The 27104-nt window shown below is 42.5% G+C and overlaps 1 protein-coding gene across 2 annotated transcripts in view; it reads left to right on the forward strand.

Annotated features, from left to right (window-relative positions):
* The first annotated feature begins 4617 nt into the window (after positions 1-4617).
* rad51c (RAD51 paralog C) overlaps positions 4618-27104 on the forward strand; it is a 32989-nt gene continuing 10502 nt past the window's right edge. For both annotated transcript variants that reach the window (XM_072242854.1, XM_072242855.1), the window contains exons 1-4: positions 4618-4812; positions 5550-5808; positions 7605-7771; positions 17970-18103. In XM_072242854.1, coding sequence (XP_072098955.1) covers positions 4695-4812; positions 5550-5808; positions 7605-7771; positions 17970-18103 — 678 coding nt within the window. In that variant the 5' untranslated portion in view covers positions 4618-4694. The remainder of the gene's footprint in view (positions 4813-5549; positions 5809-7604; positions 7772-17969; positions 18104-27104) is intronic.

Genomic DNA, 27104 nt, shown 5'->3' on the forward strand with positions numbered 1-27104 from the left:
CCCCTGATAGGGCCATATCTAACTCCCCCTTAAATATAGCCAATGAACTGGCCTCAACTGTTTCCTGTGGCAGAGAATTCCACAGATTCACCACTCTCTGTGTGAAGAAGTTTTTCCTAAAAGGCTGCCCCTTTATCCTCAAACTGTGATCCCTCGTTCATAAATACAGAAATAGGCATTCGAGTTCACAGCAACCTTTGGCCACCCATTTACAGTGTTCCTACATTAATTTCATTCTTCATTCTTCCCCACATTCTGTTCAGTTCCCCCAGATTACCACTGACCTACACACTAGTGATAATTTAAATCAGCCAATAAACCTCCCACCCACATGAAACTGGAGCCCCTGGAGGAATCTCATGTGGTTACAGAGGGAACGTGCAAACTGAAGGTACCCGAGGTTGGGTCTGAACCCAGAGCTCTGGTGCTGTAAGCCAGCAGCTGTTCATAATGACAACAGAGCCCTGAAAGGAAAGGGGGCCAGTAAATCCTGTTCCCCAATCAGATTTTCAAAATAATTTAGCAGAATGTCTCATCACTGAAGCTTTCAAACAAATACCGAGACTTTGCTTGATTTGTGATGAAATAGACTGTCATGGGTGAGCCTAGGACCAGAGGGCACAGCCTCAGATGAGAGGGACATCCATTTAGAACAGACAAGTGGAGGAATTTCTTTAGCCAGAGGGTAGTGAATCTGTGGAATTCATTGCCACAGGGAACTGTGGAGGCCAAGTCATTAAGTATATTTAAAGCAGAGATTGATAGGTTCTTGATTAGTCAGGATGTCAAAGATTATGAGGAGAAGACAGGAGAATGGGGTTGAAAGGGATAATAAATCAGCCATGATAGAATGACAGAGAAGACTCAATGGGCTGAATGGCCTAATTCTGCATCTATTTCTTATGGTCTATACCAGACCCCTCATATACGGTCAAAATATTGGCACACCACTTGTGGCATAATAGTTGTAAAGAAAGTGAATCAGTTGTCCATCTTCTCCGAGAATGCATCATAGTCAGAAAGGACTGTAATGACATACGGTATTTGTCTAGAACATCTGCATAATATAGGACTACATGTTGTATGGGCTGATTCCAGGGATCAATTTAGGATCATTAGCAATGTGAAGGACAGAAGGATCTTGGGGTCCATGCCCATAGATCCCTCAAAGTTGCTGCACAAGCTGATAGGGTGATTAAGAAGGTATTTGGTGTGTTGGTCTTCATTAGTCAGGGGACTGAATTCAAGAGCCATGAGGTAATATTGCAGCTCTATAAAACTCTGGTTAGACCACACTTGGGAGTATTGTGTTCAGTTTTGGTTGCCTTATTGTAGGAAGGATGTGGAAGCTTTAGAGAGGGTGCAGAGGACATTTACCAGGATGCTGCTGGATTAGACAGCATATCTTATGAGGAAAGGTTAAGCAAGCTCATGCTTTTCTCTTTGGAGCGAAGGAGGATGAAAGGTGATTTGATAGAGGTGTATAAGATGATAAGAAGCACTGATAGAGTGGGCTGCCAGTGCCTTTTTCCCAGAGCGAAAATAGGCATAATTTAAAACTGATTGGAGGTATGTTTTGGGGGGGGATGTCAGAGGTAAGTTTTTATACAGAGGGTGGTAGGTACAAGGAACATGCTGCCAGGGGTAGTGGTAGAGGCAGATACATTGGAGACACTTAATAGACATTTAGATACGCATGTGCGTGATAGAAAAATGAAGGCCTATGCAGGAGGGAAGTGTTGGGTTGATCTTGGAGTAGTTTAAATAGTTGGCACAACATCATGGGCAGAAGGGCCTGTACTGTGCTATTTTATTCTATGTTCTGTGTTTATTGCAATGAAGGATATTTTTTGATCTGCCTTAAACTTGATGCTCTAATGCAAGTCCACTGGAGGCCAAAAGCCTGTAGGCGGCTGGGGGTTTGGAGGTCTCTCTGTTTGTGAGTGGGTGGATGGGAGGAAGAAAAGGTCAAGCTTCAAAGTTTGTTTTGCAATGGTTAGGTGTTATTGCTGCCTGCTTTGTTCTGCTGAACATTGTGGGCATGCTCTGTTGGTGCTGGAATGTGTGGTGACATTTGCAGACTGCTCCCAGCACATCCTTAGATTGTGTTGGTTGTTGATGCAAACATTGCATTTCATTGTATGTTTTGATATACATGTGATAAATAAATTAATCTGAAATCAGAATCTACATCCAGGACCACATGCTTATTTATTGAAACTGGGTGCAACCATTACAAAGGCTACAGTTTAAGGACCCCCTACCCTACTCACCATCGCACACTAATTAGCTAGAATCTGTGTTAAAATACATGAACTATTTGTCAAGGGCTGTATGTAGATGATAATTGTTTGTGAACACCTGCCAGCCTGTTTATATCAGTCAGGTCCAGACAGGACTTCCAGAGAAAGTGAAATCATGTGAACAGCAGGGCCCTGGGAAGTGTTGTAGAACAGAGGGACCCTGAAATTGGAAGTACAGGTAGACAGGATGGTGAAGGCAACATTTGGGATGTTGGCCAACATATGTTAAAGCACTAAGTATAAAAGTTGGGAGGTCTTGGTGTGGTTGTTCAGGCTGCTGGTGAGGCTGCACTTGGAGTTTTGTGTTCAGTTTGGTCACTCTGCTATAAGAAAGATGTTATTAAACTGGAAAGAGTGCAGTGAAGAATGACAAGGATACCGCCAGGACTTGAGAAACTAAGTTATAGGGAGAAGATAGTCAAGCTAGGACACTATTGCCTGGGGTAAAAGAGGGCAAGAGGTGTATAATATCATGAAGGGCACAACTAGGGTGAATGTACTTTGTCTCTTCACCAAGAGTTTAACTATCAAGAACTTGAAGGCAGAGGTTTAAGGTGAGAAGGGAAAGATTTTAAGAGGAGCTTGAGGGGCAACTTTTATTTATACATTGGGTGGTACCTATGTGGAATCAGCTGTAAGATATAGCTGATTTGGCCCATCAACTCTGCTACACCATTTAATCATGGCTGATCCAATTTTCCTCACAGCCCCAATCTCCTGCCTTCTCCCCATACCTCTTCAAGCCCTGACCAATCAAGAATCTATCAACCTCTGCCTTAAATATACATAAAGACTTGGTCTCCACAGCTGCCTGTGGCAAAGAATTCCACAGATTCATCAGTTTCTGGCTAAAGAAATTCCTCCTCATCTCAGTTCTAAAAGGATGCCCCTCTTTTCTGAGGCTATGTCCTCTGGTCTTGGACTCTCCCATCATAAGAAGCGTCCTCTCCACATCCACTGTATCAAGGCCTTTAATCATTTGATATATTTCAATGAGGCTACCTCTCATTCTTCTGAATTCTAGTGAATATGGGCCCGGAGCTATCAAATGCTCTTCATATGACAAGCCGTTCAATCCTGGAACTATTTTTGTGAATCTCCTTTGAACCCTATCCAGATTCAGCATATCCTTTCTAAGATAAGGGACCCAAAACTGCTCACAATACTCTGTGAGGCCTCACCAGCGCTTTATAAAGTCTCAACATTACGTACTTGCTTTTATATTTTAGTCCTCATGAAATGAATGCAACATTGCATTTGCCTTCCTCACCACAGAGTCAACCTGCAAATTAACATTTAGGGAATCCTGCATAACCTCTCCAGCATTGTTTTCCAGCAGCTCAATATCCACTTTCACCTCTCTTTTACACTATTTTTTGAAGAAACTTTTGGTACCCTCTTTAATATTATTGGCTAGCTTGCTTTTGTGTTTCATCTTTACCTTCTTAATGAATTTTTAGTTGCCTTCTGTTGGATTTTAAAAGCTTCCCAATGCTCTTAACTTCCCACTAATTTTTTTTTGCTCTATTATATGCACTCTCTTTGGCTTTTATTTTGGCTTTGATTCCTCTTGTTATTCATGATGGTGTAATCTTTCCTTTAGAATACTTCTTTTTTGGGATGTATATATCTTGTGCCTTTCAAATTGCTTCCAGAAATCCCAGCCATTGCTGCTCTGCTGTCGTCCCTGCCAGCGTACTTTTCTAATCAAGTATGTGTGTTGCTCTACCATTTATTGCATGCTTTAGTCAAACTTTTCCTACATCTAATAAAAAGGTAGTAGACCCTAAAACATTCATTGCTTCTCTCTCCAAGGTGATAAGTTTGACTCCAAATGCAACACCAAATCCTCAGGAGACATAAAAGAGTCTGCAGATGCAGGAAATTTGGATCAACACACACACAACTGCTGGAAGAAGTCAGCAGGTCAAGCAGCATCCATGGAGGAAAACAGCCAATGTTTTGGACTTGGCTCCTTCATCTGGATTGCGGAGGAAGGGGACAGAAACCAGAATGGGTTGGGAGAAGAACGAGATCTGGCACAGGTGATAGGTGAAACAGGTGAAGGGGGAAGGCAGGAGGGTTGTGGAGGGCAAGGTTCTAAGCCTGAGAAGCTGGGAAATGATGGGGTGGGGAAAGCAAAGGGCTGAACAGTAGGAATGTGATATCATGGAATAAAGGAAAGGTGAAGAGCAGGTTACCCTATCGTGACTGCAGCATCCAATGGGTTGAGCCAAAACCCCGTCCTGTGCTACCCCTTTAAACACCCGCTGTTCCCATAAACGGCCGCTAGGTGGTTCCGTGTGCGGGCGGGAAAGCTGCCGGGCCGATCAGTGAAGAAATCACCGGGGATATGGCCGTGCTGAAGTTGCCGGTCTATACACTCTGAAAATGCAGAGGGACCTGGGTAGTTTTCCGCTTCCTCCCGCTCTCAGGGCCAAGCTCATTGCCTGCGGCTTCCAGAGCGCTGAGGACGTGGCCGCAGTGAGAGCGACCGAGCTCAGCAAAGGTACGGGCCGTGAGCTACCGTAAAGCGTCATGGGCAGCGGCATAGTTCCAGGCAATGGGGGTCGTACCGTAAATGTAGAGCACTCTACCGTAAACCATCGAGAATAGGAACAGTAAGACTATGAAAAAGCAAAGTAGTGAGAATGCCCTAAGTCTGATAGCAAATACAAAATCTTGAAAGCTATTCGTAGATCGGATAACATGGAGGCCGTTGCACACATGACGTGCTGGAGGACCAGCAAGTCGGGCAACATTTGTGGAGGAGAATAAACAATCGACGTTTCGGGCCTTATTCGTTGTCCCGATGAAGGGTCTCGTCAACTGTTTATACCTCTCCACATGTGCTGCCTGACTCCATTATTCTGTATTCGTTGCTGAAGATTTCCAGCATCTGCAGAATTTCTTGTGCATAACTATTTGGGTTATGACCTTTCATTGGTCGTTTCTTGCTTTGGGTGGGAGCATAATGTAATATATCTAAAGTATGCGCATCGGCAGTCATATTGATTGATGATTGATCATATTGAGCAACAGAACTGTACCTAAATGAGGCAAACACCGAGTTTTCCTACATAAACCCACCTAGAGCAAATACGACAATCGATTGAAAGTTGAGCGATGTCATCTGCAAACAAAGAGAACGGCTCTTGTGCGCACTGTACTGCCGGAACAGTAGCGAGAAGTGTTTCCTGATATTTTTAGGAGTCTTAATCTCTGTTCCTTCTCATTACTGTTTAGAGGTGGGCATCTCCAAAGAGGAGGCATTGGAGGTCTTACAGATCGTGAGGTGCAAGAGCTGCGGAGAGGAATCCCAGCAGAATGCTGGGTTGCCGACTTTTCGGAAATGCACGGCCCTGGAACTGCTGAAGGAGGAGCACGCTCAGGGCTCCATAATCACCTTCAGCTCAGCCCTGGATGAAATTCTTGGCGGAGGGGTGCCTGTAGCCAAGGTTACAGAGATCTGCGGGGCTCCTGGTATCGGTAAAACCCAGCTAAGGTACAAACCTGCTCATCACCTGTGGAACTCTGTGTGGTATTATTGCAATGTCCTGCAGGAAACTGCTCCTCACGAGTGTGATTCCACGCTGGTACTCGTGCCATTTTGTAGGAATTGTCCGCTCATTTGTATCTAGTGCTCTTGTTATATTTTGAAATAATCTGTTCCTCACCTCCGTGTGGCACATTTGCTGTGCCCTGAAAGTGTCGGCATCTGGAAAATCGAGTTTCTTGTCATATGAACAAGTGAATGTATGCACAGGCGCACGTATGAACAACTTGTATGCAGCAGCATCACAGGCACATCAGATACATATTTGCAGGAAGAACATGAATTAAGATTAGTTTTAAATATTAGTATTTATCTAATGTACATCTAAACATCCATACAGTGAAATGTGTTTATGTTAACGACCAACATAGTCCGAAGATGTGTTGGGGAAGCCCACAAATGTCATCATGTTTCCAGTACCAACATAGCAGGTCCAGAACTTACTAATGCTAACCTGAGCGTCTTTGGAATGTTGGCGGAAGCTGGACTGCCTGGAGGAGCCCCACATGGTCATGGGAGAACATGAAAGCTCCCGACAGATAATGGTGGGAATTGAACCCCATTGCTGGCACTGTAAAGTGTTGCGCGAACCGCTGTGCTACCATGCCACATGTAAATTAAACATAAAATACGCATGCACTTTTTTGTACAAAATATTTGCAAATTCCAAGATTTGAGAGTTAGTTTATCAGCCTCTCCTCAGGTAGAAGGGGGTTGTTTTCACCTGCTTGAGCCCAACTTTTTGGATAGGCCACTGGTGACTTTCAGCTGGGGTTCAGCTAGGATTTCTGCTTCATGTGGCTCTTGGGTGACTCCTGCGGGTGGGGGGGGGGGTGAGGGAGACTGTGTTGGCTGGCAGAGCAGTAATCTAGTTCCAAAAGGAACGTTTACCCACAATGATCAGCTAACCGGAAATCACTCTATTCAACGACCAACACAGCAGGGAGCAGAGCCTGGGTGAAAGCCAGCAGTGGTGGGGACAACTTGTGTACAGATCATTCAAATTGCGCGGACTCCTGCAGCATGGAAGTATAGTGTAGCTTGTAAGGAGTTTATACGCTCTCCCCATGACCGCATGGGTTTCCTCCGAGTGTTCTGGTTTTCTCCCACAGTTCAAAGACATACTGGTTGGTAGGTTAATTGGTCATTGTAAATTGTCCCATGATTAGGCTAGTTTTACAGTAAATCAGGGGATTGCTGGGCAGCACAGCTTTACAGCGCCACTGATTAGAAGCTTCAATTCCCACCACTGTCTCTAAGGAGTTTGTATGTTCTCCCTGTGACTGCATAGGTTTCCCCCAGATGCTCTGGTTTCCTTCTATGTTGTAGGCATGCAATGTTAGTGCCGGAAGCATGGTGGCACTTGTGGGCTGCCCCCCTCCCCCAAAGCACATCCTTGTACTGTATCAGTTGTTAATGCAAATGAAGCTTTTTACTGTATGTTTTGATGTACAAGTGACAAATAAAACTAAGCTTAATTATGTGGCTCTTTGATGACTCCTGCTGGGGAGACTGTATAGTGGCAGGCAGGTTAGTACTGTACTGTAATGAAAGTCCAAAGGAATGGAGCTTGCATTTACCCACAATGCATAGCAATCTGGAAGTCACTCTATTCAAGGACCAACAGTGCCAGAATCTTGAAAGAGGCAGAGATGGGATGGAAGTTCACAGTGGTGGGAACAACCCATGTATGATTGTTGAAATTACTGAAACTGCCTCTTTCTGCTTTGTTCTATGTTGTACAGTATCCAACTAGCTGTGGATGCACAGATCCCTGAGTGCTTTGGCGGCCAAGGTGGGGAGAGTGTGTTCATTGACACTGAAGGCAGCTTCATTGTGGAGCGGATAGCTGCGGTTGCCCAAGCTGCTGTCCACCACTGTCATCTCATCGCCGAGACTGGTCAGGACGAAGGTAGGCTGGGGAGGGTCGAGAGGAGGTCTACAAGATTGATCCTAGAATGAAAGGGTTAAAGTATTAGAAGCATTTGATGGCTCTGGGCCTGCACTCACTGGAGTTTAGAAGAATGGTGGGGGAGGGGGAGTTTAAATGAAACTTATTGAATATTGAAAAACCTAGGTAGTGTGTATGCGTATGTTTCCAATGGTGGGGGAATATAGGACCAGAGGGCACAGCCTCAGAGTGCAAGGTTGAACTTTTAGAACAGAGATGAGGAGGAATCTCTTCAACCAGAAGGTGGTTAATATGTGTAATCTGTGGGTATATTTAAAGTGGGGGTTGATAGACTCTTGATCAGTAAGGGCATCAAAGGTTACAGGGAGAAGGCAGGAGAATGAGGTTGAGAGGGGTAATAAATCAGCTGTAATCGAATGGTGGAGCAGGCTTGTTGGGCTGAATGGCCTGGTTCTGCTCCTATGTTTTATGATGTTATGGTTGGCTGATCAGTAGAGCAATGGCGTAGGAATAAGGCAATGGGCATTTGCTCATCTTTTGTCCTGCTGTTGGACTTTCCACAGAGCTGCGGTTTGGTGGGCAAAGTCTCGGAATCAAAGTCCTGTCCCAGTCACTTGAGCATAAAGCGAGAGGTAGGCAACCCCCGGCTTCCCCATGGGAGTGCTGTACTTCCAAAGTCACAGGACGGATGTAGATGATACCTGAGCAACATTTCAAAGAGGAGAAATGACCCACCCCTGTCTCTTCCCTCTACCCTGGCTGGATGGGTTAAAGGCCCTTTTGTTTCATTGCTACACTATGGGTTTTCTTGTGCAGACTGTAAAATAAAGACATCAATGGTATGAGGTCTGCCATGTCCAAATTAAGATCCATGACTAGAAAGTAAAAACTTGAAAGATTTTATTAGTTGGGTGATTGAGTTTAAGGGCCACAAAGTAATGTTGCTGCTCTATAAAACTTAGACCACACTTGGGATATTTTGTTCTGGTCACCTCATTATAGAAAGGATGTGTAAGCTTTACAGAGGCTGCAGAAGAGATTGACTAGGATGCTGCCTGCATTAGAAAACTTGTTTTGGGAGAGTGGGTTGAGCGAAGGGCTTTTCTCTTTGGAGTGAAGGAGGGTGAGGTGTGACATGAGGGGCATCGATAGAGTCAATGCGCTTTCGCGTGGTGTTTGACATGAGTTGGCCTTCTGTTGGACTTTCCATACAGCTGTACTTTGGGGAGCCACTACCTTTTTCCAGGATGGAAATTGCTAATACAAGGAGAATAATTTTAAGGTGACTAGTGGAAGATTTAGTGGGGGGATGTCAGAGGGTTACACAGAGAGTGGTGAGTATGTGGAACACACTACTCGTGGTGGTAGAGGCTGATACATTAGGGACATTTAAGAGATTCTTAGATAGGCATATGGATAATAGAAAAATGGAGGGCTGCATGGAAGGGAAAGATTAGATTTGTATTGGAGTAGGATGAAAGGTTTAGAAACAACATTGTGGGTTGAAGGGCCTGTATGGTTCTATGTTCTAATGAATGCAGAGCACAGCATCAACCCCAAATAATTTGGACTGATTCGGCTCAGTGTCCTGGAGCCTGTCTGCTGAGAAATACCACTAACTGTCCAGGTAATGGGTTTCTTTTTTTTTTAAATTTTATTTTTATTTGGATAAGGAATTCACAAATATGATGTACTTTTTTCACACATATAACCTTTTCCCTTTTTTTATATGTATAAAACTACAATTATTTATACATTCTTAAGTACACATTGAGATGATATAAAAGGAAAATAAACATTTAAATAGATAATTATGTACTGTGGTAAATCTAACCTATTAGGCTAAGTAATGGAATTAGTTGTTAAGAAAAATGGTAATAATAGTTTCCATATAACCCTTCTGGACCATTTCCACTGGTCCAAAATGTTGTATATAAGCCTATGTATCAACCATTGTAGGTGTTTATATCCTAATTTGTTTATGCTTGCTCCTGCCCGCAGACATAATTATCCAATCCCTATGAACTTATTTACTTAATTTTTTCATTTTTTTATCCCTTTCCCAAATCTTTCCCTTTACTTGTGTTAATTCTCTATTTTCCAAAAGAAAACAAAAAAAACAAACATTTAGACTAGGGGTGCTTACGTTAGCAATATTACTGTGTTGATGAGAAGAGTAGTATAAATCATTAGGAGAGTCATCTAAAGTCTGCTCGCATTGGGGTTATATATTCAATCCATTTATTCCAGATTTGATAAAATTTTTCTTTTTGAGTTCTCAGGGAGTAAGTCAACTTTTCCATTTTAAATATTTCCAAGATAATTTCGTACCAATCTTCTAATGTAGGTGGTATTGGATTTAGCCATTTTCTAGTGATTGATTTCTTACTTGCCGCTAAGAGGGCCTGCAGCAACTTTATATCTTCCTTCTGTTCAAGAAACAATACATGCCCCAAATAGAGCGTCTCAAAGTTCAGAGGTATCTGGGACCTAAGTACCTTAACTAATGTTCTATGAATACCTTCCCAAAATAGACTTAATTAAGGCAATCCCAAAAAATATGAAAATGATTTGCCTCCTTGGAGCCGCACCTTCTCCAACACATCGCATTTGTATCTTTATATTTTTCCTGATATGGGGTCTTGAAGTATCTTATAATGTTTTTCCAACAATGTTCTCTCCAAGTCAAAGAATTAGTCGAGGACCATTGAAAGCTGCAGATTTTCTCCCAAGCCTCCTCTGAAAGTACCAACCCCGCTTCTTTCTGCCACTTCTCTTTAATATACAGTGTATTTACATTTTTAGCATGGGAGAGTGCATTATATAATCGAGAAACTGATTTACTAGGTATTGAACTGCAAGCCGAATTCAGAATCTTGAAAAATTCTAATTCTACTGTTGATAGGTCTGTATATTTACAACTCTGGTTAACATAGTTTCGTACTTGAAGGTACCTAAAAAAAGTCATTATGTTCTAGGCCATGTTTGTCCTGCAGGATTTGGAAACTTTGTAATACTCTTTTATCTATAAATGAGAGGTAGGTTGTAAGACCTTTCTTTATCCATAGCTCAAATCTTTTATCTCCTCTGTTGGGAAGGAATTCGGTATCATATGCACACCATCTAAAGAGTTTTAACATGTTATTAATTCCACATGAATTAACCACCTTCTGCCATACTTTTAATGTAAGATTTATCCAAGCGTTTTTAAATTTTTCCAACTGGGCCATCAATCCTTTGTCAGCTATTGAGGCCTGAAGAGGAAAACTGTCAACTAATCCAAATTCTATTTCCTTCCATCTAGCCTTATATTCCCTATTACACCAATATAACAGAGGGGTTATCTGTGAGGCATAAAAATAATTTCTCAGGCAAGGAAGAACCATACCTCCTCCTTCCTTCCCTAACTGTAAGGTGTTATATTGAATTCTAGGTTTCTTTCCTTGCCAAATGAAGCGGGAAATCCATTAGTCCCATTCCCTGAATCGATTATCATCCACCTCCACCGGTAAAGTACGGAAAAGATACAATAACTGAGGAAGAATATTCATTTTTATAGTATTTATCCTTGAATTTAAACTTAAAAAGGGGATAAGATTCCATCTATGCATATCTGCTTTTATCTCTGAGATTAATGGCCCATAATTTACCTGTGACAGTGTTGAAAGATCCTTCGGCAGGGTTATTCCTAAATATTTTAATGATTTAGCTTCCCACTTAAGATCATATGTATCCTGCAATTTTTTGGATGGTGTATAATTTAGGGACATAACCTGCGTTTTCTTTACATTTATTTTATAACCTGATATTTTCCTAAAGTCATCCAACAGTGTAAACAATCCTATAAATGATTTTTCTGGTTCACTCAGATAGACCAAAACATCATCTGCGAATAACGCCACTTTCTGTTCAATCCCTGCCACCTTGATACCTTTTACGATTTCGCTCTGTCCTATTAGTTGGGCAAGCGGTTCAATATATAGCGCAAAAAGGAGAGGAAAAATTGGGCATCCCTGTCTAGTGCCTCTCTCTAAGATGAAGGAGTCAGAGAGGTCCCCATTTATCTTAATTCGGGCTGTAGGGGTGTCATATAGAGTCTGAATTACTTTAATAAACTTTTCTTGAAAGCCGAATCTTCCTAACACTCTGTATAGGAATGCCCAACTAACCGAATCAAAAGCTTTCTCAGCATCCAATTCTACTACCATTGTCTCTGTCTTGTTCTTATTAACCTGTTCTAATATGTGCAGAGTTCTCCTTATGTTGTACTGTGTTTGTCTTTGTTGAATAAATCCAGTCTGGTCTAAGTGGATTAGGCCAGGTAAAAGCTTTTCCAATGTGCGCGCTAATATAGATGTAAATAGTTTGTTATCTAAATTAAGAACACTAATTGGCCAATAATTGCCACATTCTAGTTTATCTTTACCTTCTTTAGGAATAACTGAAATAATCGCTTTTCTCCAGGAAGGTGGAGTTTCTCCTCTCTGCAAGATCCAATTAAAGGTGTTAATTAGTAATGGGGCTAACTGTGTCTTCAGGGACTTGTACCACTCTGAGGTAAACCCATCAGAACCCGAGAACTTTCCAGTCTTTAACCTAGAGATGGCCACGTTCAGTTCTTTGACAGTTACTGGTTCTAATAAACTTTCATTTTGTAAATCTGTAAGTTTAGGTAGATCTAAAAAATTCAATACACTGTCTATATAGGGCTCATTGGGGGCCCGGGGTTGGGAGTACAGCTCTCGATAATATGTTTCAAAACTCTCTTGAATTTTCCCTATTGTACTCTCCACAAGCTTTGTCTTTGGATTCTTTATTTTATGAATTGTATTGTCTGCTTGTTGTTTTCGTAATTTATATGCTAGTAATCTAGCTGATTTACCTCCTACTTCATAATTCTTTTGTCTCAGGTAAAGAAAATTTCTTTGAGTTTCCAATGTATAAATATCGTCAATTTCACTTTGCAATTTCCTAATTTCCTGTTTTCGATTTGAATTACTTTTGTTGCTATCTACAACTTGAAGTTGTTTTAATTTTCCTTGAAGGTCTGCTAATTTTTGTGCATTGATTTTTTTCATGTGAGTGGTAATGGAAATAATTTTCCCTCTCAGTACAGCTTTCAATGTATCCCATAAGATCACTGGTGATGTTTCTCCCGTGTCATTAAGGTCCAGATATTCTTTGATTTCTCCCCTTAATCTCTCCATTACTTTCGGGTTATTGAGTATATGTGAGTTTAGCCTCCATAGTGTTTTCTTCATTTTCCTTTCCAGGATTAGAGACACAGAGACTGGGCTATGATCCGACAGATCAATTGTTGCAATATTACAGTTTTTTATCCTGAGTCTATCTGTATTAAAGATAAAGAAATAGTCTATCCTTGAATAGGCTGAATGAGGGAAAGAGTAATATGTATAATCTTTACTAGTAGGGTGTAATTCCCTCCAGACATCTATCATTCCCAACTCCTCCATCAATGAATTCACTTTCTGAGTCAGAGGTTTATTCTGAGTAACTATTCTTGAAGAATCTAATATAGGATTTAATCTAATATTAAAATCCCCTCCACAAATTACTACCCTTTGAGAACTGACCATTAGGTCAAAAATGTGTCTATAAAATGACCATTCACAACCTGGAGGAGCATAAACATTCAACAATGTTATTTCTGTACCTTCTATTCTTCCTGTGATTTTTACGAACCGTCCTTCCTTGTCTCTAGTCTCTGAAATATGTTCATAATTAAGAGTACTTGATATTAAAGTAGCTACCCCTCTTTTGTGACTCAATTTATATGATGAATAAAATACATGCTTAAAGCCCATTCTTTTTAATTTTCCATGTTCAGATTGGCTCATATGTGTTTCCTGGAGGAAAGCTATTTGTGCCCTCTCTTTTTTCAAATTAGACATAATCTTATTTCTTTTAATTGGATTCAAAACCCCATTAACATTATAGGAAATTATTTTTACCAATTCAGTTTGCATTTTTCTCTAGTAGAAAAAAAACACTCTCCTTTTCTAACCAAACAGTAAGCAATCCCTTCTCAACAGTAAACCAAGACATATAACCACACCCTAGACATTTTTGAACGTGCAACATTTGAAAATTTTTCCCGACTTCCCACAGTGAGGCCTGAGTACCGACCCACCTCAGTTCAGAGGGATAACCTCTATCTTCACCCTGTGTTAGAGGGCCCTCAGCAGTTTGAATAATCATAGAGAATTTTCTCCTATTTATGTCTCGACCATATTGCTATCATTCAAGTTATTCCGTCTAGTTTATTTTCAGTTACCAGTTTTCATTTTACCTTTAAGTGCGATTTACTCTTTTCAGTCATTTCTCTTAATCTGTGTTCTCTGTACATTCGCGTCTGAATATTTGCAGCTTTTCCTTGTAGTTTGACACTCTGGTTCGAGTGGAGCGTCCTCGCCCCACTAACTGCCAGGACTTCTGCCGAATCCTCTCCAGTAGCGACTCCGGTTGGGTGATAACTTTAATAGGTAGTCCCCGGTCCGCCAGGTCCAATGTTGCCTCCTCCACCGTAGCGTAAGTTTTTGTCCCTTCGTCATAAAAGACTCTCAGCCGAGCTGGATACAGGGTCTGGAATCTGATGTTGTTTTCCTTCAGGACCCTCCGTGTTTCCGTATATTCCTTCCGTCTGGCAAGAATCCCCGGTGCGTAGTCGTGGTCTAAACTGATTTTACAGTTGTTCCACATGAAACCTTTCTTTTGCCATGCCCTTTTAAGCACCTCTTCCTTCGTTCTGTAACTGAGAAATCTGACCAGAATCGATCTGGGCTGGGCGCCTGCCGGAGGCTGTGGTGCCAACGCGCGGTGAGCTCTTTCTATCTGTAGGTCTTTTGCGGCCGGTATATCAAGGTTCTCTCTAAGTAGCTTCTCCACGAAGGGAATCATCAATCCGGGTTTACCTTCAGTTCCTTCGGGAACTCCGTAAATCCTCACATTTTCCCTTCTCGAGCGGCCTTCTTGATCTATTAGTTTCCACTGGAGCTGGTCTTGCAGCTTCATCATTTCTGCTATCGCCTCCTCTGCGTTTTGTAGCTTCTCTTCAATTCCAACAATCCTCGCTTTGGCTTCATCTATCCGCGAGTTAGTTTTTACTATTTCTCCTTTAATATCTTCCAGCTGTTTGCTGTTATCTTGTCGGAACTCGCAAACCTCTGCGAGAATCAAGGACAGAGTCACCGATTCCCCCTCATTATCTCCGTCCTGGCATGCCGTGGGGGAGCTAGGCCCGTCGCCTTGCTGCGTCTCTTTATGTTTATCAGCCTTCGGAGCGGACTTTTTAATCTTGTTCTTAGACATCATCCTTGCCCCTTTTATTAATATAGTTATGCAATATTAAGTATTTGTCTAAATTCGATTATGGGGCAGTTTACCTTCTTTTTTGTCGAGAGACCTTTTCCTTACGCCGCCATTCCCTTGATGACCCGGAAGTCCCCCAGGTAATGGGTTTCAGGTTCATGAGTCAGTCCAACTGCACATTCGTTCAAGGCGCAGATGCACTTCAGATGTCCTGTAACCTGGTACACCAGTTTTGCTGACGCTGGTCTGATGCCTAGCACGATGCGTGACCCAGGTGCTCTCTGAGTGTTGCCAGCGTCCCGGATCAAGGTAACAGTCAGCCCCAGCTCTTTGTTGGGTGCCTTGTTGACCACGTTGAGTTGTCCGCAGTACTCCTGTTGTCAGAGAAGATCAGCATTCCGTATCTGGAACACAAGAAAATCTGCAGATGCTGGAAATCCAAAGCAACGCACACAAAATGCTGGAGGAACTCGGCACGCCAGGCAGTATCTATGGAAATGAGTAAACAGTCGATGTTTTGGGCTGAGACCCTTCTTCAGGACTCTGTCTTGGCCCGAAATGTTAACTGTTTATTCCTGCCCATAGATGCTGCCTGACCTGCTGGCTTCCTCCAGCATTTTATGTGAGTTGCTTCCATATCTGGAGCTGATTGTATTCAGAGACCGTTCAGAGGATGGTAATACCAGGGGCATAATTTTATGGTGATTGGAGGAAAGCATAGGAATGGTATTTTTTGGTAGGTTGTTTCAACAGAGAGTGGCGAGTGCATGGAATGCTCTTCCAGGGGTGGTGGTAGAGGCAGATAGGTTATGGACATTTAGAGAGGCATATGGATGATAGCAAAATGGAGGGCTATATGGGAGGGAAGCATTAGATTGATATTGGAGTAGGTTAAGAAATTGGCACAACATCATGCCTGTGCTGTGCTGTATTGTTCTAGTATAATCTGTATCCCGGGACCTTGGTACCAAACGAGCAGATTTTCTGGAATATTGGATGATCCTTCAGTTAATACCCCAACCCACTTTATTTCATATTTTGTTTGTTATAGACAGTGGTGGGAATTGAATCTTCTAATCAGTAAAGCTGCGCTGCCTAGCAATCCCCCGATTTACTGTAAACCTAGCCTAATCGCAGGACAATTTACAATGACCAATTAACCTACCAACCAGTATGTCTTTGGACTGTGGCAGAAAACCAGAGCACCAGAGGATCAATTTCAGGGGACAGAGGATAGGGAGCTAGCTACTGTTCAGAATCACTTGATGAATTGGTAAGCTAGGCTCCTAGTGTAGTTCTGAGTTCTGTAAAGAGCCTAGATAATGTACTTACCCTAGCTTTATTTGTTGCATGTATATCAAAATATACAGTGAAATGCATCACTTGTTTCGAAGATGTGCTTTGGGCAGCCCACCATGCTTCCAGCACTAGCATAGCATGCCCTCAACTTACTAACCTGTACATCTTTGGAATGCGAGAGGAAACTAGAGCACCTGGATGAACCCTGTGTGGTCGCAGGGAGAACGTACAAGCAGAGAGTGGTGGCAATTGAAAACCGATTGCTGATCACTGGTGCTGTAAGGACATGTACAGTGCCTGTTGTTAGCATTCTGCTCATCCTCAACGCCCCAGCACGATGATGGTGATTGTCCATCAGATCCTCTCTTTATCCCATGTCCTTTCTGCAAGGTTGTTGATTGTGGATTTGGAGTTGGGGGGGGGGGGTGTAATTTTGTTTCAACGCAGTGAGTTTTTAATGTGGAATATGCTACCTGAGAGGGCAGTGGAAGGAGCTTAAATGGTGGGACTTTCAAAAGAGGTTGCATGTTTGTAAAAGAAAAATGTGCTATCCTATGGTGAAAGAATGGGAGAAAAGGATTAAAAGAGCAACTCAGAGCCAGCTGAATGGGTTCAGATGCAAAATACTGGTGCAGAAAGGAATAAACAGTCAGTGTTTCAGGCTGAGACCTTCAAAGTTCAAAAGTAAATTTATTATCAAAATACATATATGTCACTATATACAGCCCTGAGATTCATTTTCCTGTGGGCATACTCAATAAATCAGTAATAGAATAATAACCATAACACAATCAATGAAAGACCGCTTCTTAAGATTTTCTTCTGTTGAATGACCATGTTGAAACTTTGCTTTCTCTAAAGTCCTTTCACAACTGCAGGATACCCCAATGCACCTCACAACCACTGGAGTACTCGAACAGCAGGGAAACAAGCATTCATTTTCCTGAGCTCAAAGACAGTAGTTCTTGAATCTCAAATTTAGTCCTGCTGACCGGGATGTTAGAGGAAATCTGGGATTGGTTTGGTTCTGCTGGTGGGCCTTGCTCTCTGACAGATTGGGAGAAGTGGGGAGGAAGAGGTACTGATCTGCCATGTCTCTCCCCCTCCCCTTCCCTCAATGGATATGCTGTGCATTAAAAAGACAGCCTCAGAAAAATCAATACATGCATCCTGAGGTTCTCATACAGAATCATGAGAATTAAGAGACCGTACTTCCTTTGAGTTTAGAAGATTAAAAATTATTATTAAGATTTCATTCCTCCCACCTTCTTATTTTGGCTCCTGCCCCCTTCCTTTCCAGTCCTGATGAAGGGTGTCGGCCCAAAATATCAACTGTTTATTCCCCTCCATAGCTGCTGTCTGACCTGCTGAGTTCTTCCAACTATTTTTTATGTTGCTTGAGAGCCCAGCTTTTTCCTGTGGCAGAGGGAGTCCAGAAAGAGGGATTGAGAGGCACTTCCATCTCTCCCATGGGAAGGAAGTCAGAACTTTTTGAGGCTCTAGCAAGGGGGGATGGGAGGGAGGTCAAAAACAAATGCCAAAAGTGAGAATGATGGCTTTTGCCCCACAGCCCAGCGAGAGGCAGTCGAAGAGTTCTCTGTCTCAAGCATCCTCTCCCGCATCTACTACTTCCGTTGCCATGACTACGTAGAGCTACTGGCTCAGGCTCACCTGCTGGATGACTTCCTAGCTGAACATCACAAGGTAAGGTGTGGTTACCATCCAAATAATTCCTTGCAGATAAAGCTGTTGGGATTATCTCCTTCCTTGAGTCACTAGTCCTTCTGGCAAAGGCCACCTCTGTGCTGATGGGCAGAGAGTTCCAGGAGTTAGGATGAAGGAATGGACAGGGAGATGTAGGTGTCCCTGCTCCTCCAGTGAGGCAGAGATCATGGGCTCAGTAGGTTTGCAGTTTCAAGGGATGAGGCAACGTTATGGACCTTAAAAGTGCAAACAGGCTGTTCCGTCCTGTGGAGGACAGTGCCAGGGCCTTGGGGCAGCCCAGCATTGGCCATCAGAGACTGGAGGGAGGAGATTCTCACAAAGTACCGATGACCCTCAGCATCCACCTTTACAACCTCATCATGAATGGCAGCTTTGAAATAGGAGGAGGTCACTCAGCCCATTGGGTCTGTGGCACCATTTATTTCTGCTGAGGTTTACTTGTAGGTCAGCCTTATTGGTGGCAGAATGTGTAGCTATACTTGTGGACTGCCCCCAGCACGTCCTTGGGTGTGTTGGTTATTAATGCAAACGATGCATTTCCCTATCAAGTGTACATATACTGTACATATAATGCCGGTAGAGAGAGTTTTATTTGGTTTTTTAGCGCTGGAAATAGTTACATTCCGACACGTCTCATTAGCGGGGCAGCAGTATGGTCGCATTGTTTATTCCAGGGACCAGCTGATTGCGCTTATGCTGTCCGGTTTAGTGAGCAGAGCGGCGGACACCCCTGCTGAAATCTGGAGGAAAACACACAGAGGATGCAGAGGGGGATCACAAAGGCGAGGAAAGAGGACCGGGTCGAGACAACAGAGTCTTATGGAGAAGGGGAGTTCGGTGGGTAATAAAATTGTTGAGTTGATGGCACTAGCCAGGCGTCAGAGAACATTTCGGGAGAGCAGTGTTATGTGTTTTACTGGGGCTGCACGAGGACATACCGACCAAAACTTTTCCATGGAGGGTTTCCAGACCGTTCGGGCTGACTGGAAGTGCACTGAGAGTGGTAAGCGTAAAGGAGTTGGGGGCTTACTGTTCTGGTTAACAATGGATGGTGCAATCCAGGTCATATTATGATCGAGGAACGTGTTTGTAGACCGGATACTGAACTTTTTGCTGTTGGACTCCGGCCATATTCCACCGAGATACAACACTGGGCGTCACGGGAGGTTGTTCCTGCCTGTGGCCATCGACCTTTGCAGCTCCTCCCATGGAGGGTCAGACACCCTGAGCCAATAGACTGGTCCCGGACTTATTTTCATCTGGCATAGTCTGCATATTGTTGTTTGATTGTTTGTGGTTTTTGTATTGCTATATTTATGCTCTATTCGTGGTTGGTGCGGCTGTAACGAAACCCAGTTTCCCTCGGGATCAATGAAGTACATCTATCTATCTATCTAGAACACATCACCCAGTTTGCAATGAAAGAGAAGATTGGTAGTTCAGGTTGGCTGCTTGTTTGTAGGGCCATTCACTGAGCCTGGAGGTTTATGCTCTATTCGTGGTTGGTGCAGCTGTAACGAAACCCAATTTCCCTCGGGATGAATAAAGTATATCTATCTATCTATTTTGTACCTATGATAGATAAATCTGAATCTGAGCTGGTATCCCTCTCCTCTTTAACTAGCAGCCTCAGTCATAAAAGCTTCAAGAATCCTCCAGCATATGCAGTGTTCTGTGGAAGAGTTCCAGAATCCCTCATTCATTTCTGTGCTTCCTGATACTCATTTCCAAATAGTCTGCCTTTCATTTTATCTTCTGTGTGCCTTGTTCTTGATTGTCTTATCAGAGGAGATGTTTTCTTTGTACTTGCTTCAGAGAAGAAACATTCATGGGGCAAAGGAGGAAGATTTCTATAACTTGGCTTCTTTCTGTCAGTCCCACTGCAGGGTCAGTGTCAAGTTTATTGTCCTACACACAATTACGTGAACCGGCTCCAGTCTGCAAGATGTCGCCCACTCACTAGCTACTTCAAGCAGTGAATTACAATCACTGAAGTAGTGAGTGAGAGAATAACACCTTGCAGAAAGAGAGCCATTTGAAAACTGCCTTGCTGAGAATTTAAGCCAATAAAAAGAAAGGAGGTGTAAGCAGAGTGGCCATTGTTAGAGTGAGAGTGGTCTGGCTTTGGCTCAACAGACTTTGGTGAAAACAGGCTTGGGCTAGCACAGATGCAGGCGCTAAGTAAGTTTCCAGTAAGATTTATTTTCTGTTAGTACACAGCTGGTGCACTGACAATGGGTCCCAAGTTAGTGGTATGTTTCTTGTGTGAAATGTGGGATTTTGGGAGACCTTCAGTCTTCCTGATAACTACATCTGCCTGAAGTGCATTGAGTTACAGCTCCTTAGAGATCATGTTAAGAAACTGGAGCTGTAGCTTGATGACCCTCAGCTCCTACGGAAAATGAGGTGATAGATGGAAGCTACAGGAAGATAGTTACCCCTAGATTGCAGGAGGTCAGTATCTGTGTGACTGTCAGGCGAGGGAAGGGGAATGGGTAGCCAGTGCAGAGTACCCCTGGGGCTGTTTTCCTCAATAATAAGTATACTGCTTTGGATACTGCTGGGTGGACGACCTACTAGGGAGATGCCGCAGCGAGCAGGTCTCTTGCACAGAGATTGGCTCTGTGGCTCAGGAGGGAAGGAGGGAGAAGAGACAATCTGTAGAGCTAGGGGATTCATAGTTAGGGGAACAGAAAGGAAGTACTGTGGACAAAACAGAATTCCTGGATGGTTTGTTGCCTCCCAGGTGCCAGGATCAGGGAACTCTCAGATTGAGTCCACAGCATTGTTTAGTGGGAGGGTGAGTAGCCAAAGGTGTTGTCTATGTCAGTACCAATGACATGGGTAGGATGGGTGAAGATGTCCTACAAAGTGAGTTCAGGGAGTTAGGTGCTAAGTTAAAGGACAGGGCCTCCTGGGCTGTGATCTCAGGATTGCTACCCGTGCTAGTGAGGTCAAAAATAGGATGATCATACAGTTTAAATCATGACTAAGGAGTTGGTGCAGGAGGGAGTGCATATTTTTGGATCATTGGGTTCTCTTCCAGGGAAGATGGGACTTGTACAGAAGGGATGGTTTGCACCTAAACTGGAGGGAGACTAATATCATAGTAAGAAGGTTTGTTAATGCTGCACGGTAGGGTTAAAATTAGAGTTGCAGGGGGATGGGAACTTGAATGCCAGAACAGATAGTGGAGTGTTTGTGGAGAACGATGTTTTTAAACCTACGTACAGGGTTAGGAATCAAAAGGTGAGCATGGTGGGACTAATAGTCTGAGCTGTGTATATTTCAATGCATGGAATATTGTAGGAAAGGTGGTTGAGCTTAGGGCATAGATCAGCACATGAAATTATGGCATTATAGCCATTAGTGAGCCTTGGTTTCAGAAGGTGCAGGACTGGCAGTTCAATATTCTGGATTCCATTGCTTTAGACGTGATAGAGTGGAGGAGTTAAATGGGGAGGGTCGGCATTACCAGGCAGGAAAAATGTCATGGCAGTGCTCAATCTGGAAAGCACGTCTAGTGAGACTTTGTGGGTAGAAATAAGGAATAAGAAAGGTATGACCATCTTAATAGGATTATATTATAAACCACCAAACAGTCACTGGGATTTAGAGGAGCAAATTTATAAGAGAGATTGCAGACTGTTCCAGGAAGCACAAGGTAGGTGATTTTAAACTTTCCACATATTGACTGGGACTCCCATACTGTAAAAGGGTTAGATGGGAAAGAATTTGTCAAATATGTTCAGAAAAATTTCCTTAATCAGTACATAAAAGTGCCAACTAGAGAGAGAGTGATACCCGATCTTCTATTAGGGAATGAGAAGACAGGTGAAAGGTTTGTGTAGGGGAACACTTTGCATCTAGTGATCATAATGCCATTAGTTTCAAGGGAATTATGGAGAAGGATAGGTCTGGTCCACGGATTGAGATTCTAAATTGGAGAAAAACAATTTTGATGTTATTAGAAAGAACATGGCAAGTGTGGATGGGGATAGATTGTTTTCTGGCAAAGGTGTACTTGGTGAGTAGGAGGCCTTCAAAAGTGTAATTTTGAGAGTACAGAGTTTGCATGTTCCTCTCAGAATAAAAGGCAAGGATAACAGGTTTATGGAACCATAGTTTTCAAAAGATTTTGAGGCCCAGGTTTTAAAAGAAAAAGGAGGTGCATAGCAGGTATAGGCAGGCAGGAACAAATGAGGTTCTTGAGGAGTATCAGAAATGCAAGTGAATACTTGAGAAGGAAATCAGGAGGCCTAGAAGAAGACACAAGGTTGCTTGAGCAGACAAGGTGAAGGAGAATCCTAAGGGCTGCTACAGATATATTAAAAGCAAAAGGATAGCAAAAGACAACATTAGTCCTCTGGAAGATTAGAGTGGTAATCTATGTGTGGAGCTGAAAGAGATAGAGATCTTAAATGAACTTTTTGCATCGGTATTTACTTGGGAGACAAACACAAAGTCTATGGATGTGAGGCAATGCAGTGGTCAGATCATGGACCTTATACAGATTACAGAGGAGAAGGTGTTTGCTGATTTGAAGCAAATCAAGGTGGATAAGTCCCCAGAGCTTGACAAGGTGTTCCCTCAGACCCTACGAGAGGCAAGTGCAGAAACTGCAAGAGCCCTAGCAGAGATATTGAAGTCATCCTTAGCCACAGGTGAGATACCAGAGGATTGGAGAAAAGTTTAATCATGTTCCATTGTTTAAGAAAGGATCTAAGAATAAGCCAGCAAAATTATAAGCCAGTGAGCCAGACATCAGTAAAGGGAAGGGATTCAAAAGGACTGGAAACATATTTATTTGGATAGACAGGAACTGATTAGGGATAGTCAACATGGCTTTGTGTGTGGTATCTAACCAATATTACAGTTTTTCAAGGAAGTTACCAGGAAAGTTGATAAAGGCAAGGCAGTGGATGTTGCCTACATGGACCTTAGCAATGCTTTTGACAAGTTCCTGTATGGAAGATTGGTCAAGAAGTTTCAGTTGCTTCACATTCAAGATGAGTTAGTAAATTGGATTAGATATTGGCTTTGTGGGAGAAGACAGAGAGTGGTGGTAAAAGGTTGCCTCTCTGACTGGATGCCTGCGACTAGCGGTGTGCTGCAGTGATCGGAGCTGGGTTCTTTGTTGTTGGTCAACTATATCAATGATCTGGATTATAATGTGATAAACTCAATCAACAAGTTTGTAGATGACACCAAAGTTGGGGGTGTATTGGATGGTGTTGAAGACTATCAAAGTTTGTAACAGGATCTGGACCAGATGAAAAAATGGGCTAAAAAATGGCAGATGGAATTTAATGCAGACAAGTGCAAATTGTTGCACTTTGGGAGGACCAACCAGGGTAAGTCTTATACAGTGAGTGGTTGGGCACTGAGGGGAACAGAGGGATCTGGGAATACAGATCTATAATTCCTTGAAAGTGGCATCACAGATACAGTAGATAAGGTCATAAAGCTTTTGGCACATTGGTCTTCATAAATCAATGTAATGAGTACAGGAGTTGTGATGTTATGTTGAAATTGAATAAGATATTGGTGAGGCCTAATTTGGAGTACTGCGTGCAGTTTTGGTCACTTGCCTACAGGAAAGATGCAAATTAGTTTGAAAGAATGCAGAGAAAATTTATAAGGATATTGCTGGAACTTGAGGACCTGAGTTGTAGTGGAAAATTTAATAGGTTAGGACTTTATTTCCTGGAAAATTGAGGAGAAATTTGATAGACTTGTACCAAATTATGAGGGGCATAGAGTAAATGCAAGCCAGCTTTTTCCACTGAGGTTAGGTGAGACTACAACTAGAGGTTGTGGGTTAGGGGTAAAATATGAAATGTTTAAGGGAAGCATGAAGGAGAGCATCTTCACTAAGAGGGCGGTGAGAGTGTGGAATGAGCTGCCTGCGCAAGTGGTGGATGTGGGGATGATATTTCTATAGGTACATGGATGAGAGGGGTATGGAATGCTCTGCTCTGGGTGCAGGTCGATGGAACTGGGTAGGTTCATGGTTCAGCACAGGCTAGGTGGGCTGGAAGGCCTGTTTCTGTGCTGTAGTGTTCTATGACTCTATATAAACAGGTGCAGTGAAAAACACAGCATCATCATAGGCACATAACATCATATTAGTAGCATTCTTAAGAAACAAATTATATGCAATTTTTACAAGAAACAGCACAATTAGAACGCAATAAAGAAAAATCCATTTTGGTCAAAGAGATCAAGGTGGTCGTAGTGTAACTGAATTGTAGTGAACATGAGGAAATCTTGAGCAATACACACACACAATATTGGAGGAACTCAGCAGGACAGGCAGCATTTATGAAAGAGAATGGACAGTCAACATTTCGGGCCAAATTCCTTTATCAGTGGTTAGGGTTGTGCTGATTGCCTCAAGAACCAAATGGTTGAAGGGAAGTTGTGGGTCTTCAAGCTTCTGTAGCTCCTTCCCAAAAAATTGACTATTCTTTTCCCACGCTGATGCTGCTTTACTGCTGAGTGCCTCCCGTGTGTTTTTGTTGCTTCAGATTCCAGCACCTGGACTCTTCTTGTACCCTTGTACAATATTCCTTTCCCCTCTAACTATCTAGCTCTTACAGTCAAGATCCTTCAGTATCTGCAGAGTTCAGTGGAAAGCAGTACATTGCAACACATAATAAAAAATGTAAATTATAGTGTGTGTGTGTATATATATATATATATGTTAAATTAACTAAGTAGTGCAAAAGGGAAACAAAAAGTATTGAGGTAGTTTTCATGGGTTCAATGTGCATTCAGAAATCTGATGGCAGAAAGGAAGGTGTTCCTGAATCATTGAGTGTGTGCCTTTAGGCTCCTGTATCACCACCTTGATGGTAGCAATGAGAAGAGGACATGTCCTGGGTGATGGGGGTCCTTAAGAATGGGTGCTACTTTTTTGAGGCATTGCTCCTTGAAGATGTCCTTGTCCTGAATGCTGGGGAGCATCCCAGCATCTTTGCTTCCTGATACTCATTTTCAACCTATGGACTCACTTTCAAGAACTCTTCATCTCATGATCTCAATAATTATTGCTTATTATTATTTCATTTTTTTTGTATCTGCATAGTTTGTTATCTTGCACATTGGTTGTTTGTCCATCTTGTGTGTAGTTTTTCATTGATTCTTTTGTGTTTCTTTGTATTTGCTGTGAATTCCTACAAGAAAATGAATCTCAAGGTTGTATTTGGTGATGTATATGTGCTTTGATATTTTTACTGCGAACTATGTGGAGCACTGTCTTAAGAAAGCAGCATCTATCATCAAGGACTCCCATCATCCATGCCGTACCCTCTTCTCACTGCTACCATCAGGCAAGAGCCTTGAGTCCCACACCACCAGGTTCAGGAACTGATATTACCTTTCAACCATCAAGCTCTTGAATCAGTGTGGATAACTTCACTCACCTCAACTTTGAACTGACTCCACAACCTACAGACCCACTTTCAAGGTCTCTACAACTCATGTTTCCAGCATTATTTATCTACTTTTTTTATTATTTGCTCACTTGGTCCTTTGCACACTGGTTGTTTGACAATCATTGGTATTTGTGGTTTTTCGTTGGTTCTGTTGTATTTCATTGTTTTCCTGTGAATGTCAGCAAGGAAATGAATCTCTGGGTAGTATATGGTGACATATATGTGCTTAGATAATTAACTTTGAACTTCTTTCCTCTTTCTGTTATCCTGCTGCATTAATTCTTTTCATCTATCTAAACACTCTTCAAATTCCTAAGCTCGTGGGAATACATACCATATTTTTAGACTCTGCATTTGTAACTTAAGTTTGTAACCCAGTGTTCTTTCAGCTGAATCTGTGATTCCAAGATTCATGTTCCTCCTGTGATGACTAAAGCTGAACAATTCCAGGTGACATCTGACCATGTAACTTCCCTTGCCTTGTCCGCTTGCCTCTAAGGTAAAAGGCCAGCATCCACTGCAATATTTTCATTCTTGTTTTGTATCCTTTGGTTCATTTCTATATCCACTCCTCTTTATTCAAGTTACCTATTTTAAGATCTCAGTGTAGAGCAATGTAAATTAAAAGAAAATTACGTGAAATGAATTGTACCCATGTGACTTAATTAACCTACTAACCATTACATCTTTGCAATGTGGAGAAAACTGGAGCACCCAAAGGAAACCCACATGGACACAAAATAAACTCTCTGCAGACACTGGCGGGAGTAGAACCCTGGTCTATGGCACTATAATAATGTTAAAGCACCAACCGCTATGCTACCACGCCACCTTTAAATTGGTTAGATCTTTGCTGGATCACAAAATAATGCACAGCTTGAATTTCTCTGCACAAGCACAAGCTGGGACTCTTCTCTTAAACTTGGATGGAGTTCCAGCTTCAGCTGCTCACTTTGGCCACGGGAGGTGGGGCTCTGGACACAAACTGAGCACTGTCTGAGATTAGTCAATGTGGCCACTGGGTGGAGCCCTGGGCTCAGTGTGGCTATTAGATGCTTTGCAATCTGGCTCATAGCTCATGATCTGCAGTTTTTTAACAAAATGATTCCTAAGATTTGCTACAGGAGCATCATCAGACAGAACACCAAACCACATCAGGGGAATAATTAAGGCACCTGAACCAGTTTGAGGAAAAAGCTTTAGATCTATTAAGGGTATGTTAAAAGTGAAGAGGAGATAAAGGGAGGGGAAGCTCGAGCTCAGGGCCCAGACTGTTGTCAATTGTAACAGAGCAAAAGTTTGAGGTATTAATTAGGCCATAGTTGGAGTACTCTGTACAGTTCTGGTCACCACATAATAGGAAAGATGTGACTGCATTGGAAGGGCACAGAGAGGATTCCCACCTTTGCCTGGAGTGAGGTCGCCTCAGCTATGAGGAAAGGCTAGGTTTGTTTTCTGTGGAGTGGAGAAGACAGAGCCGGGATGTGATTGAAGTATACAAATGGAGATGAATAAATGGAATAGTAAGAAGTTTTACCCCC

Source organism: Mobula birostris, chromosome 25 (assembly GCF_030028105.1).
Source record: "Mobula birostris isolate sMobBir1 chromosome 25, sMobBir1.hap1, whole genome shotgun sequence".
Taxonomy (NCBI): domain Eukaryota; kingdom Metazoa; phylum Chordata; class Chondrichthyes; order Myliobatiformes; family Myliobatidae; genus Mobula; species Mobula birostris.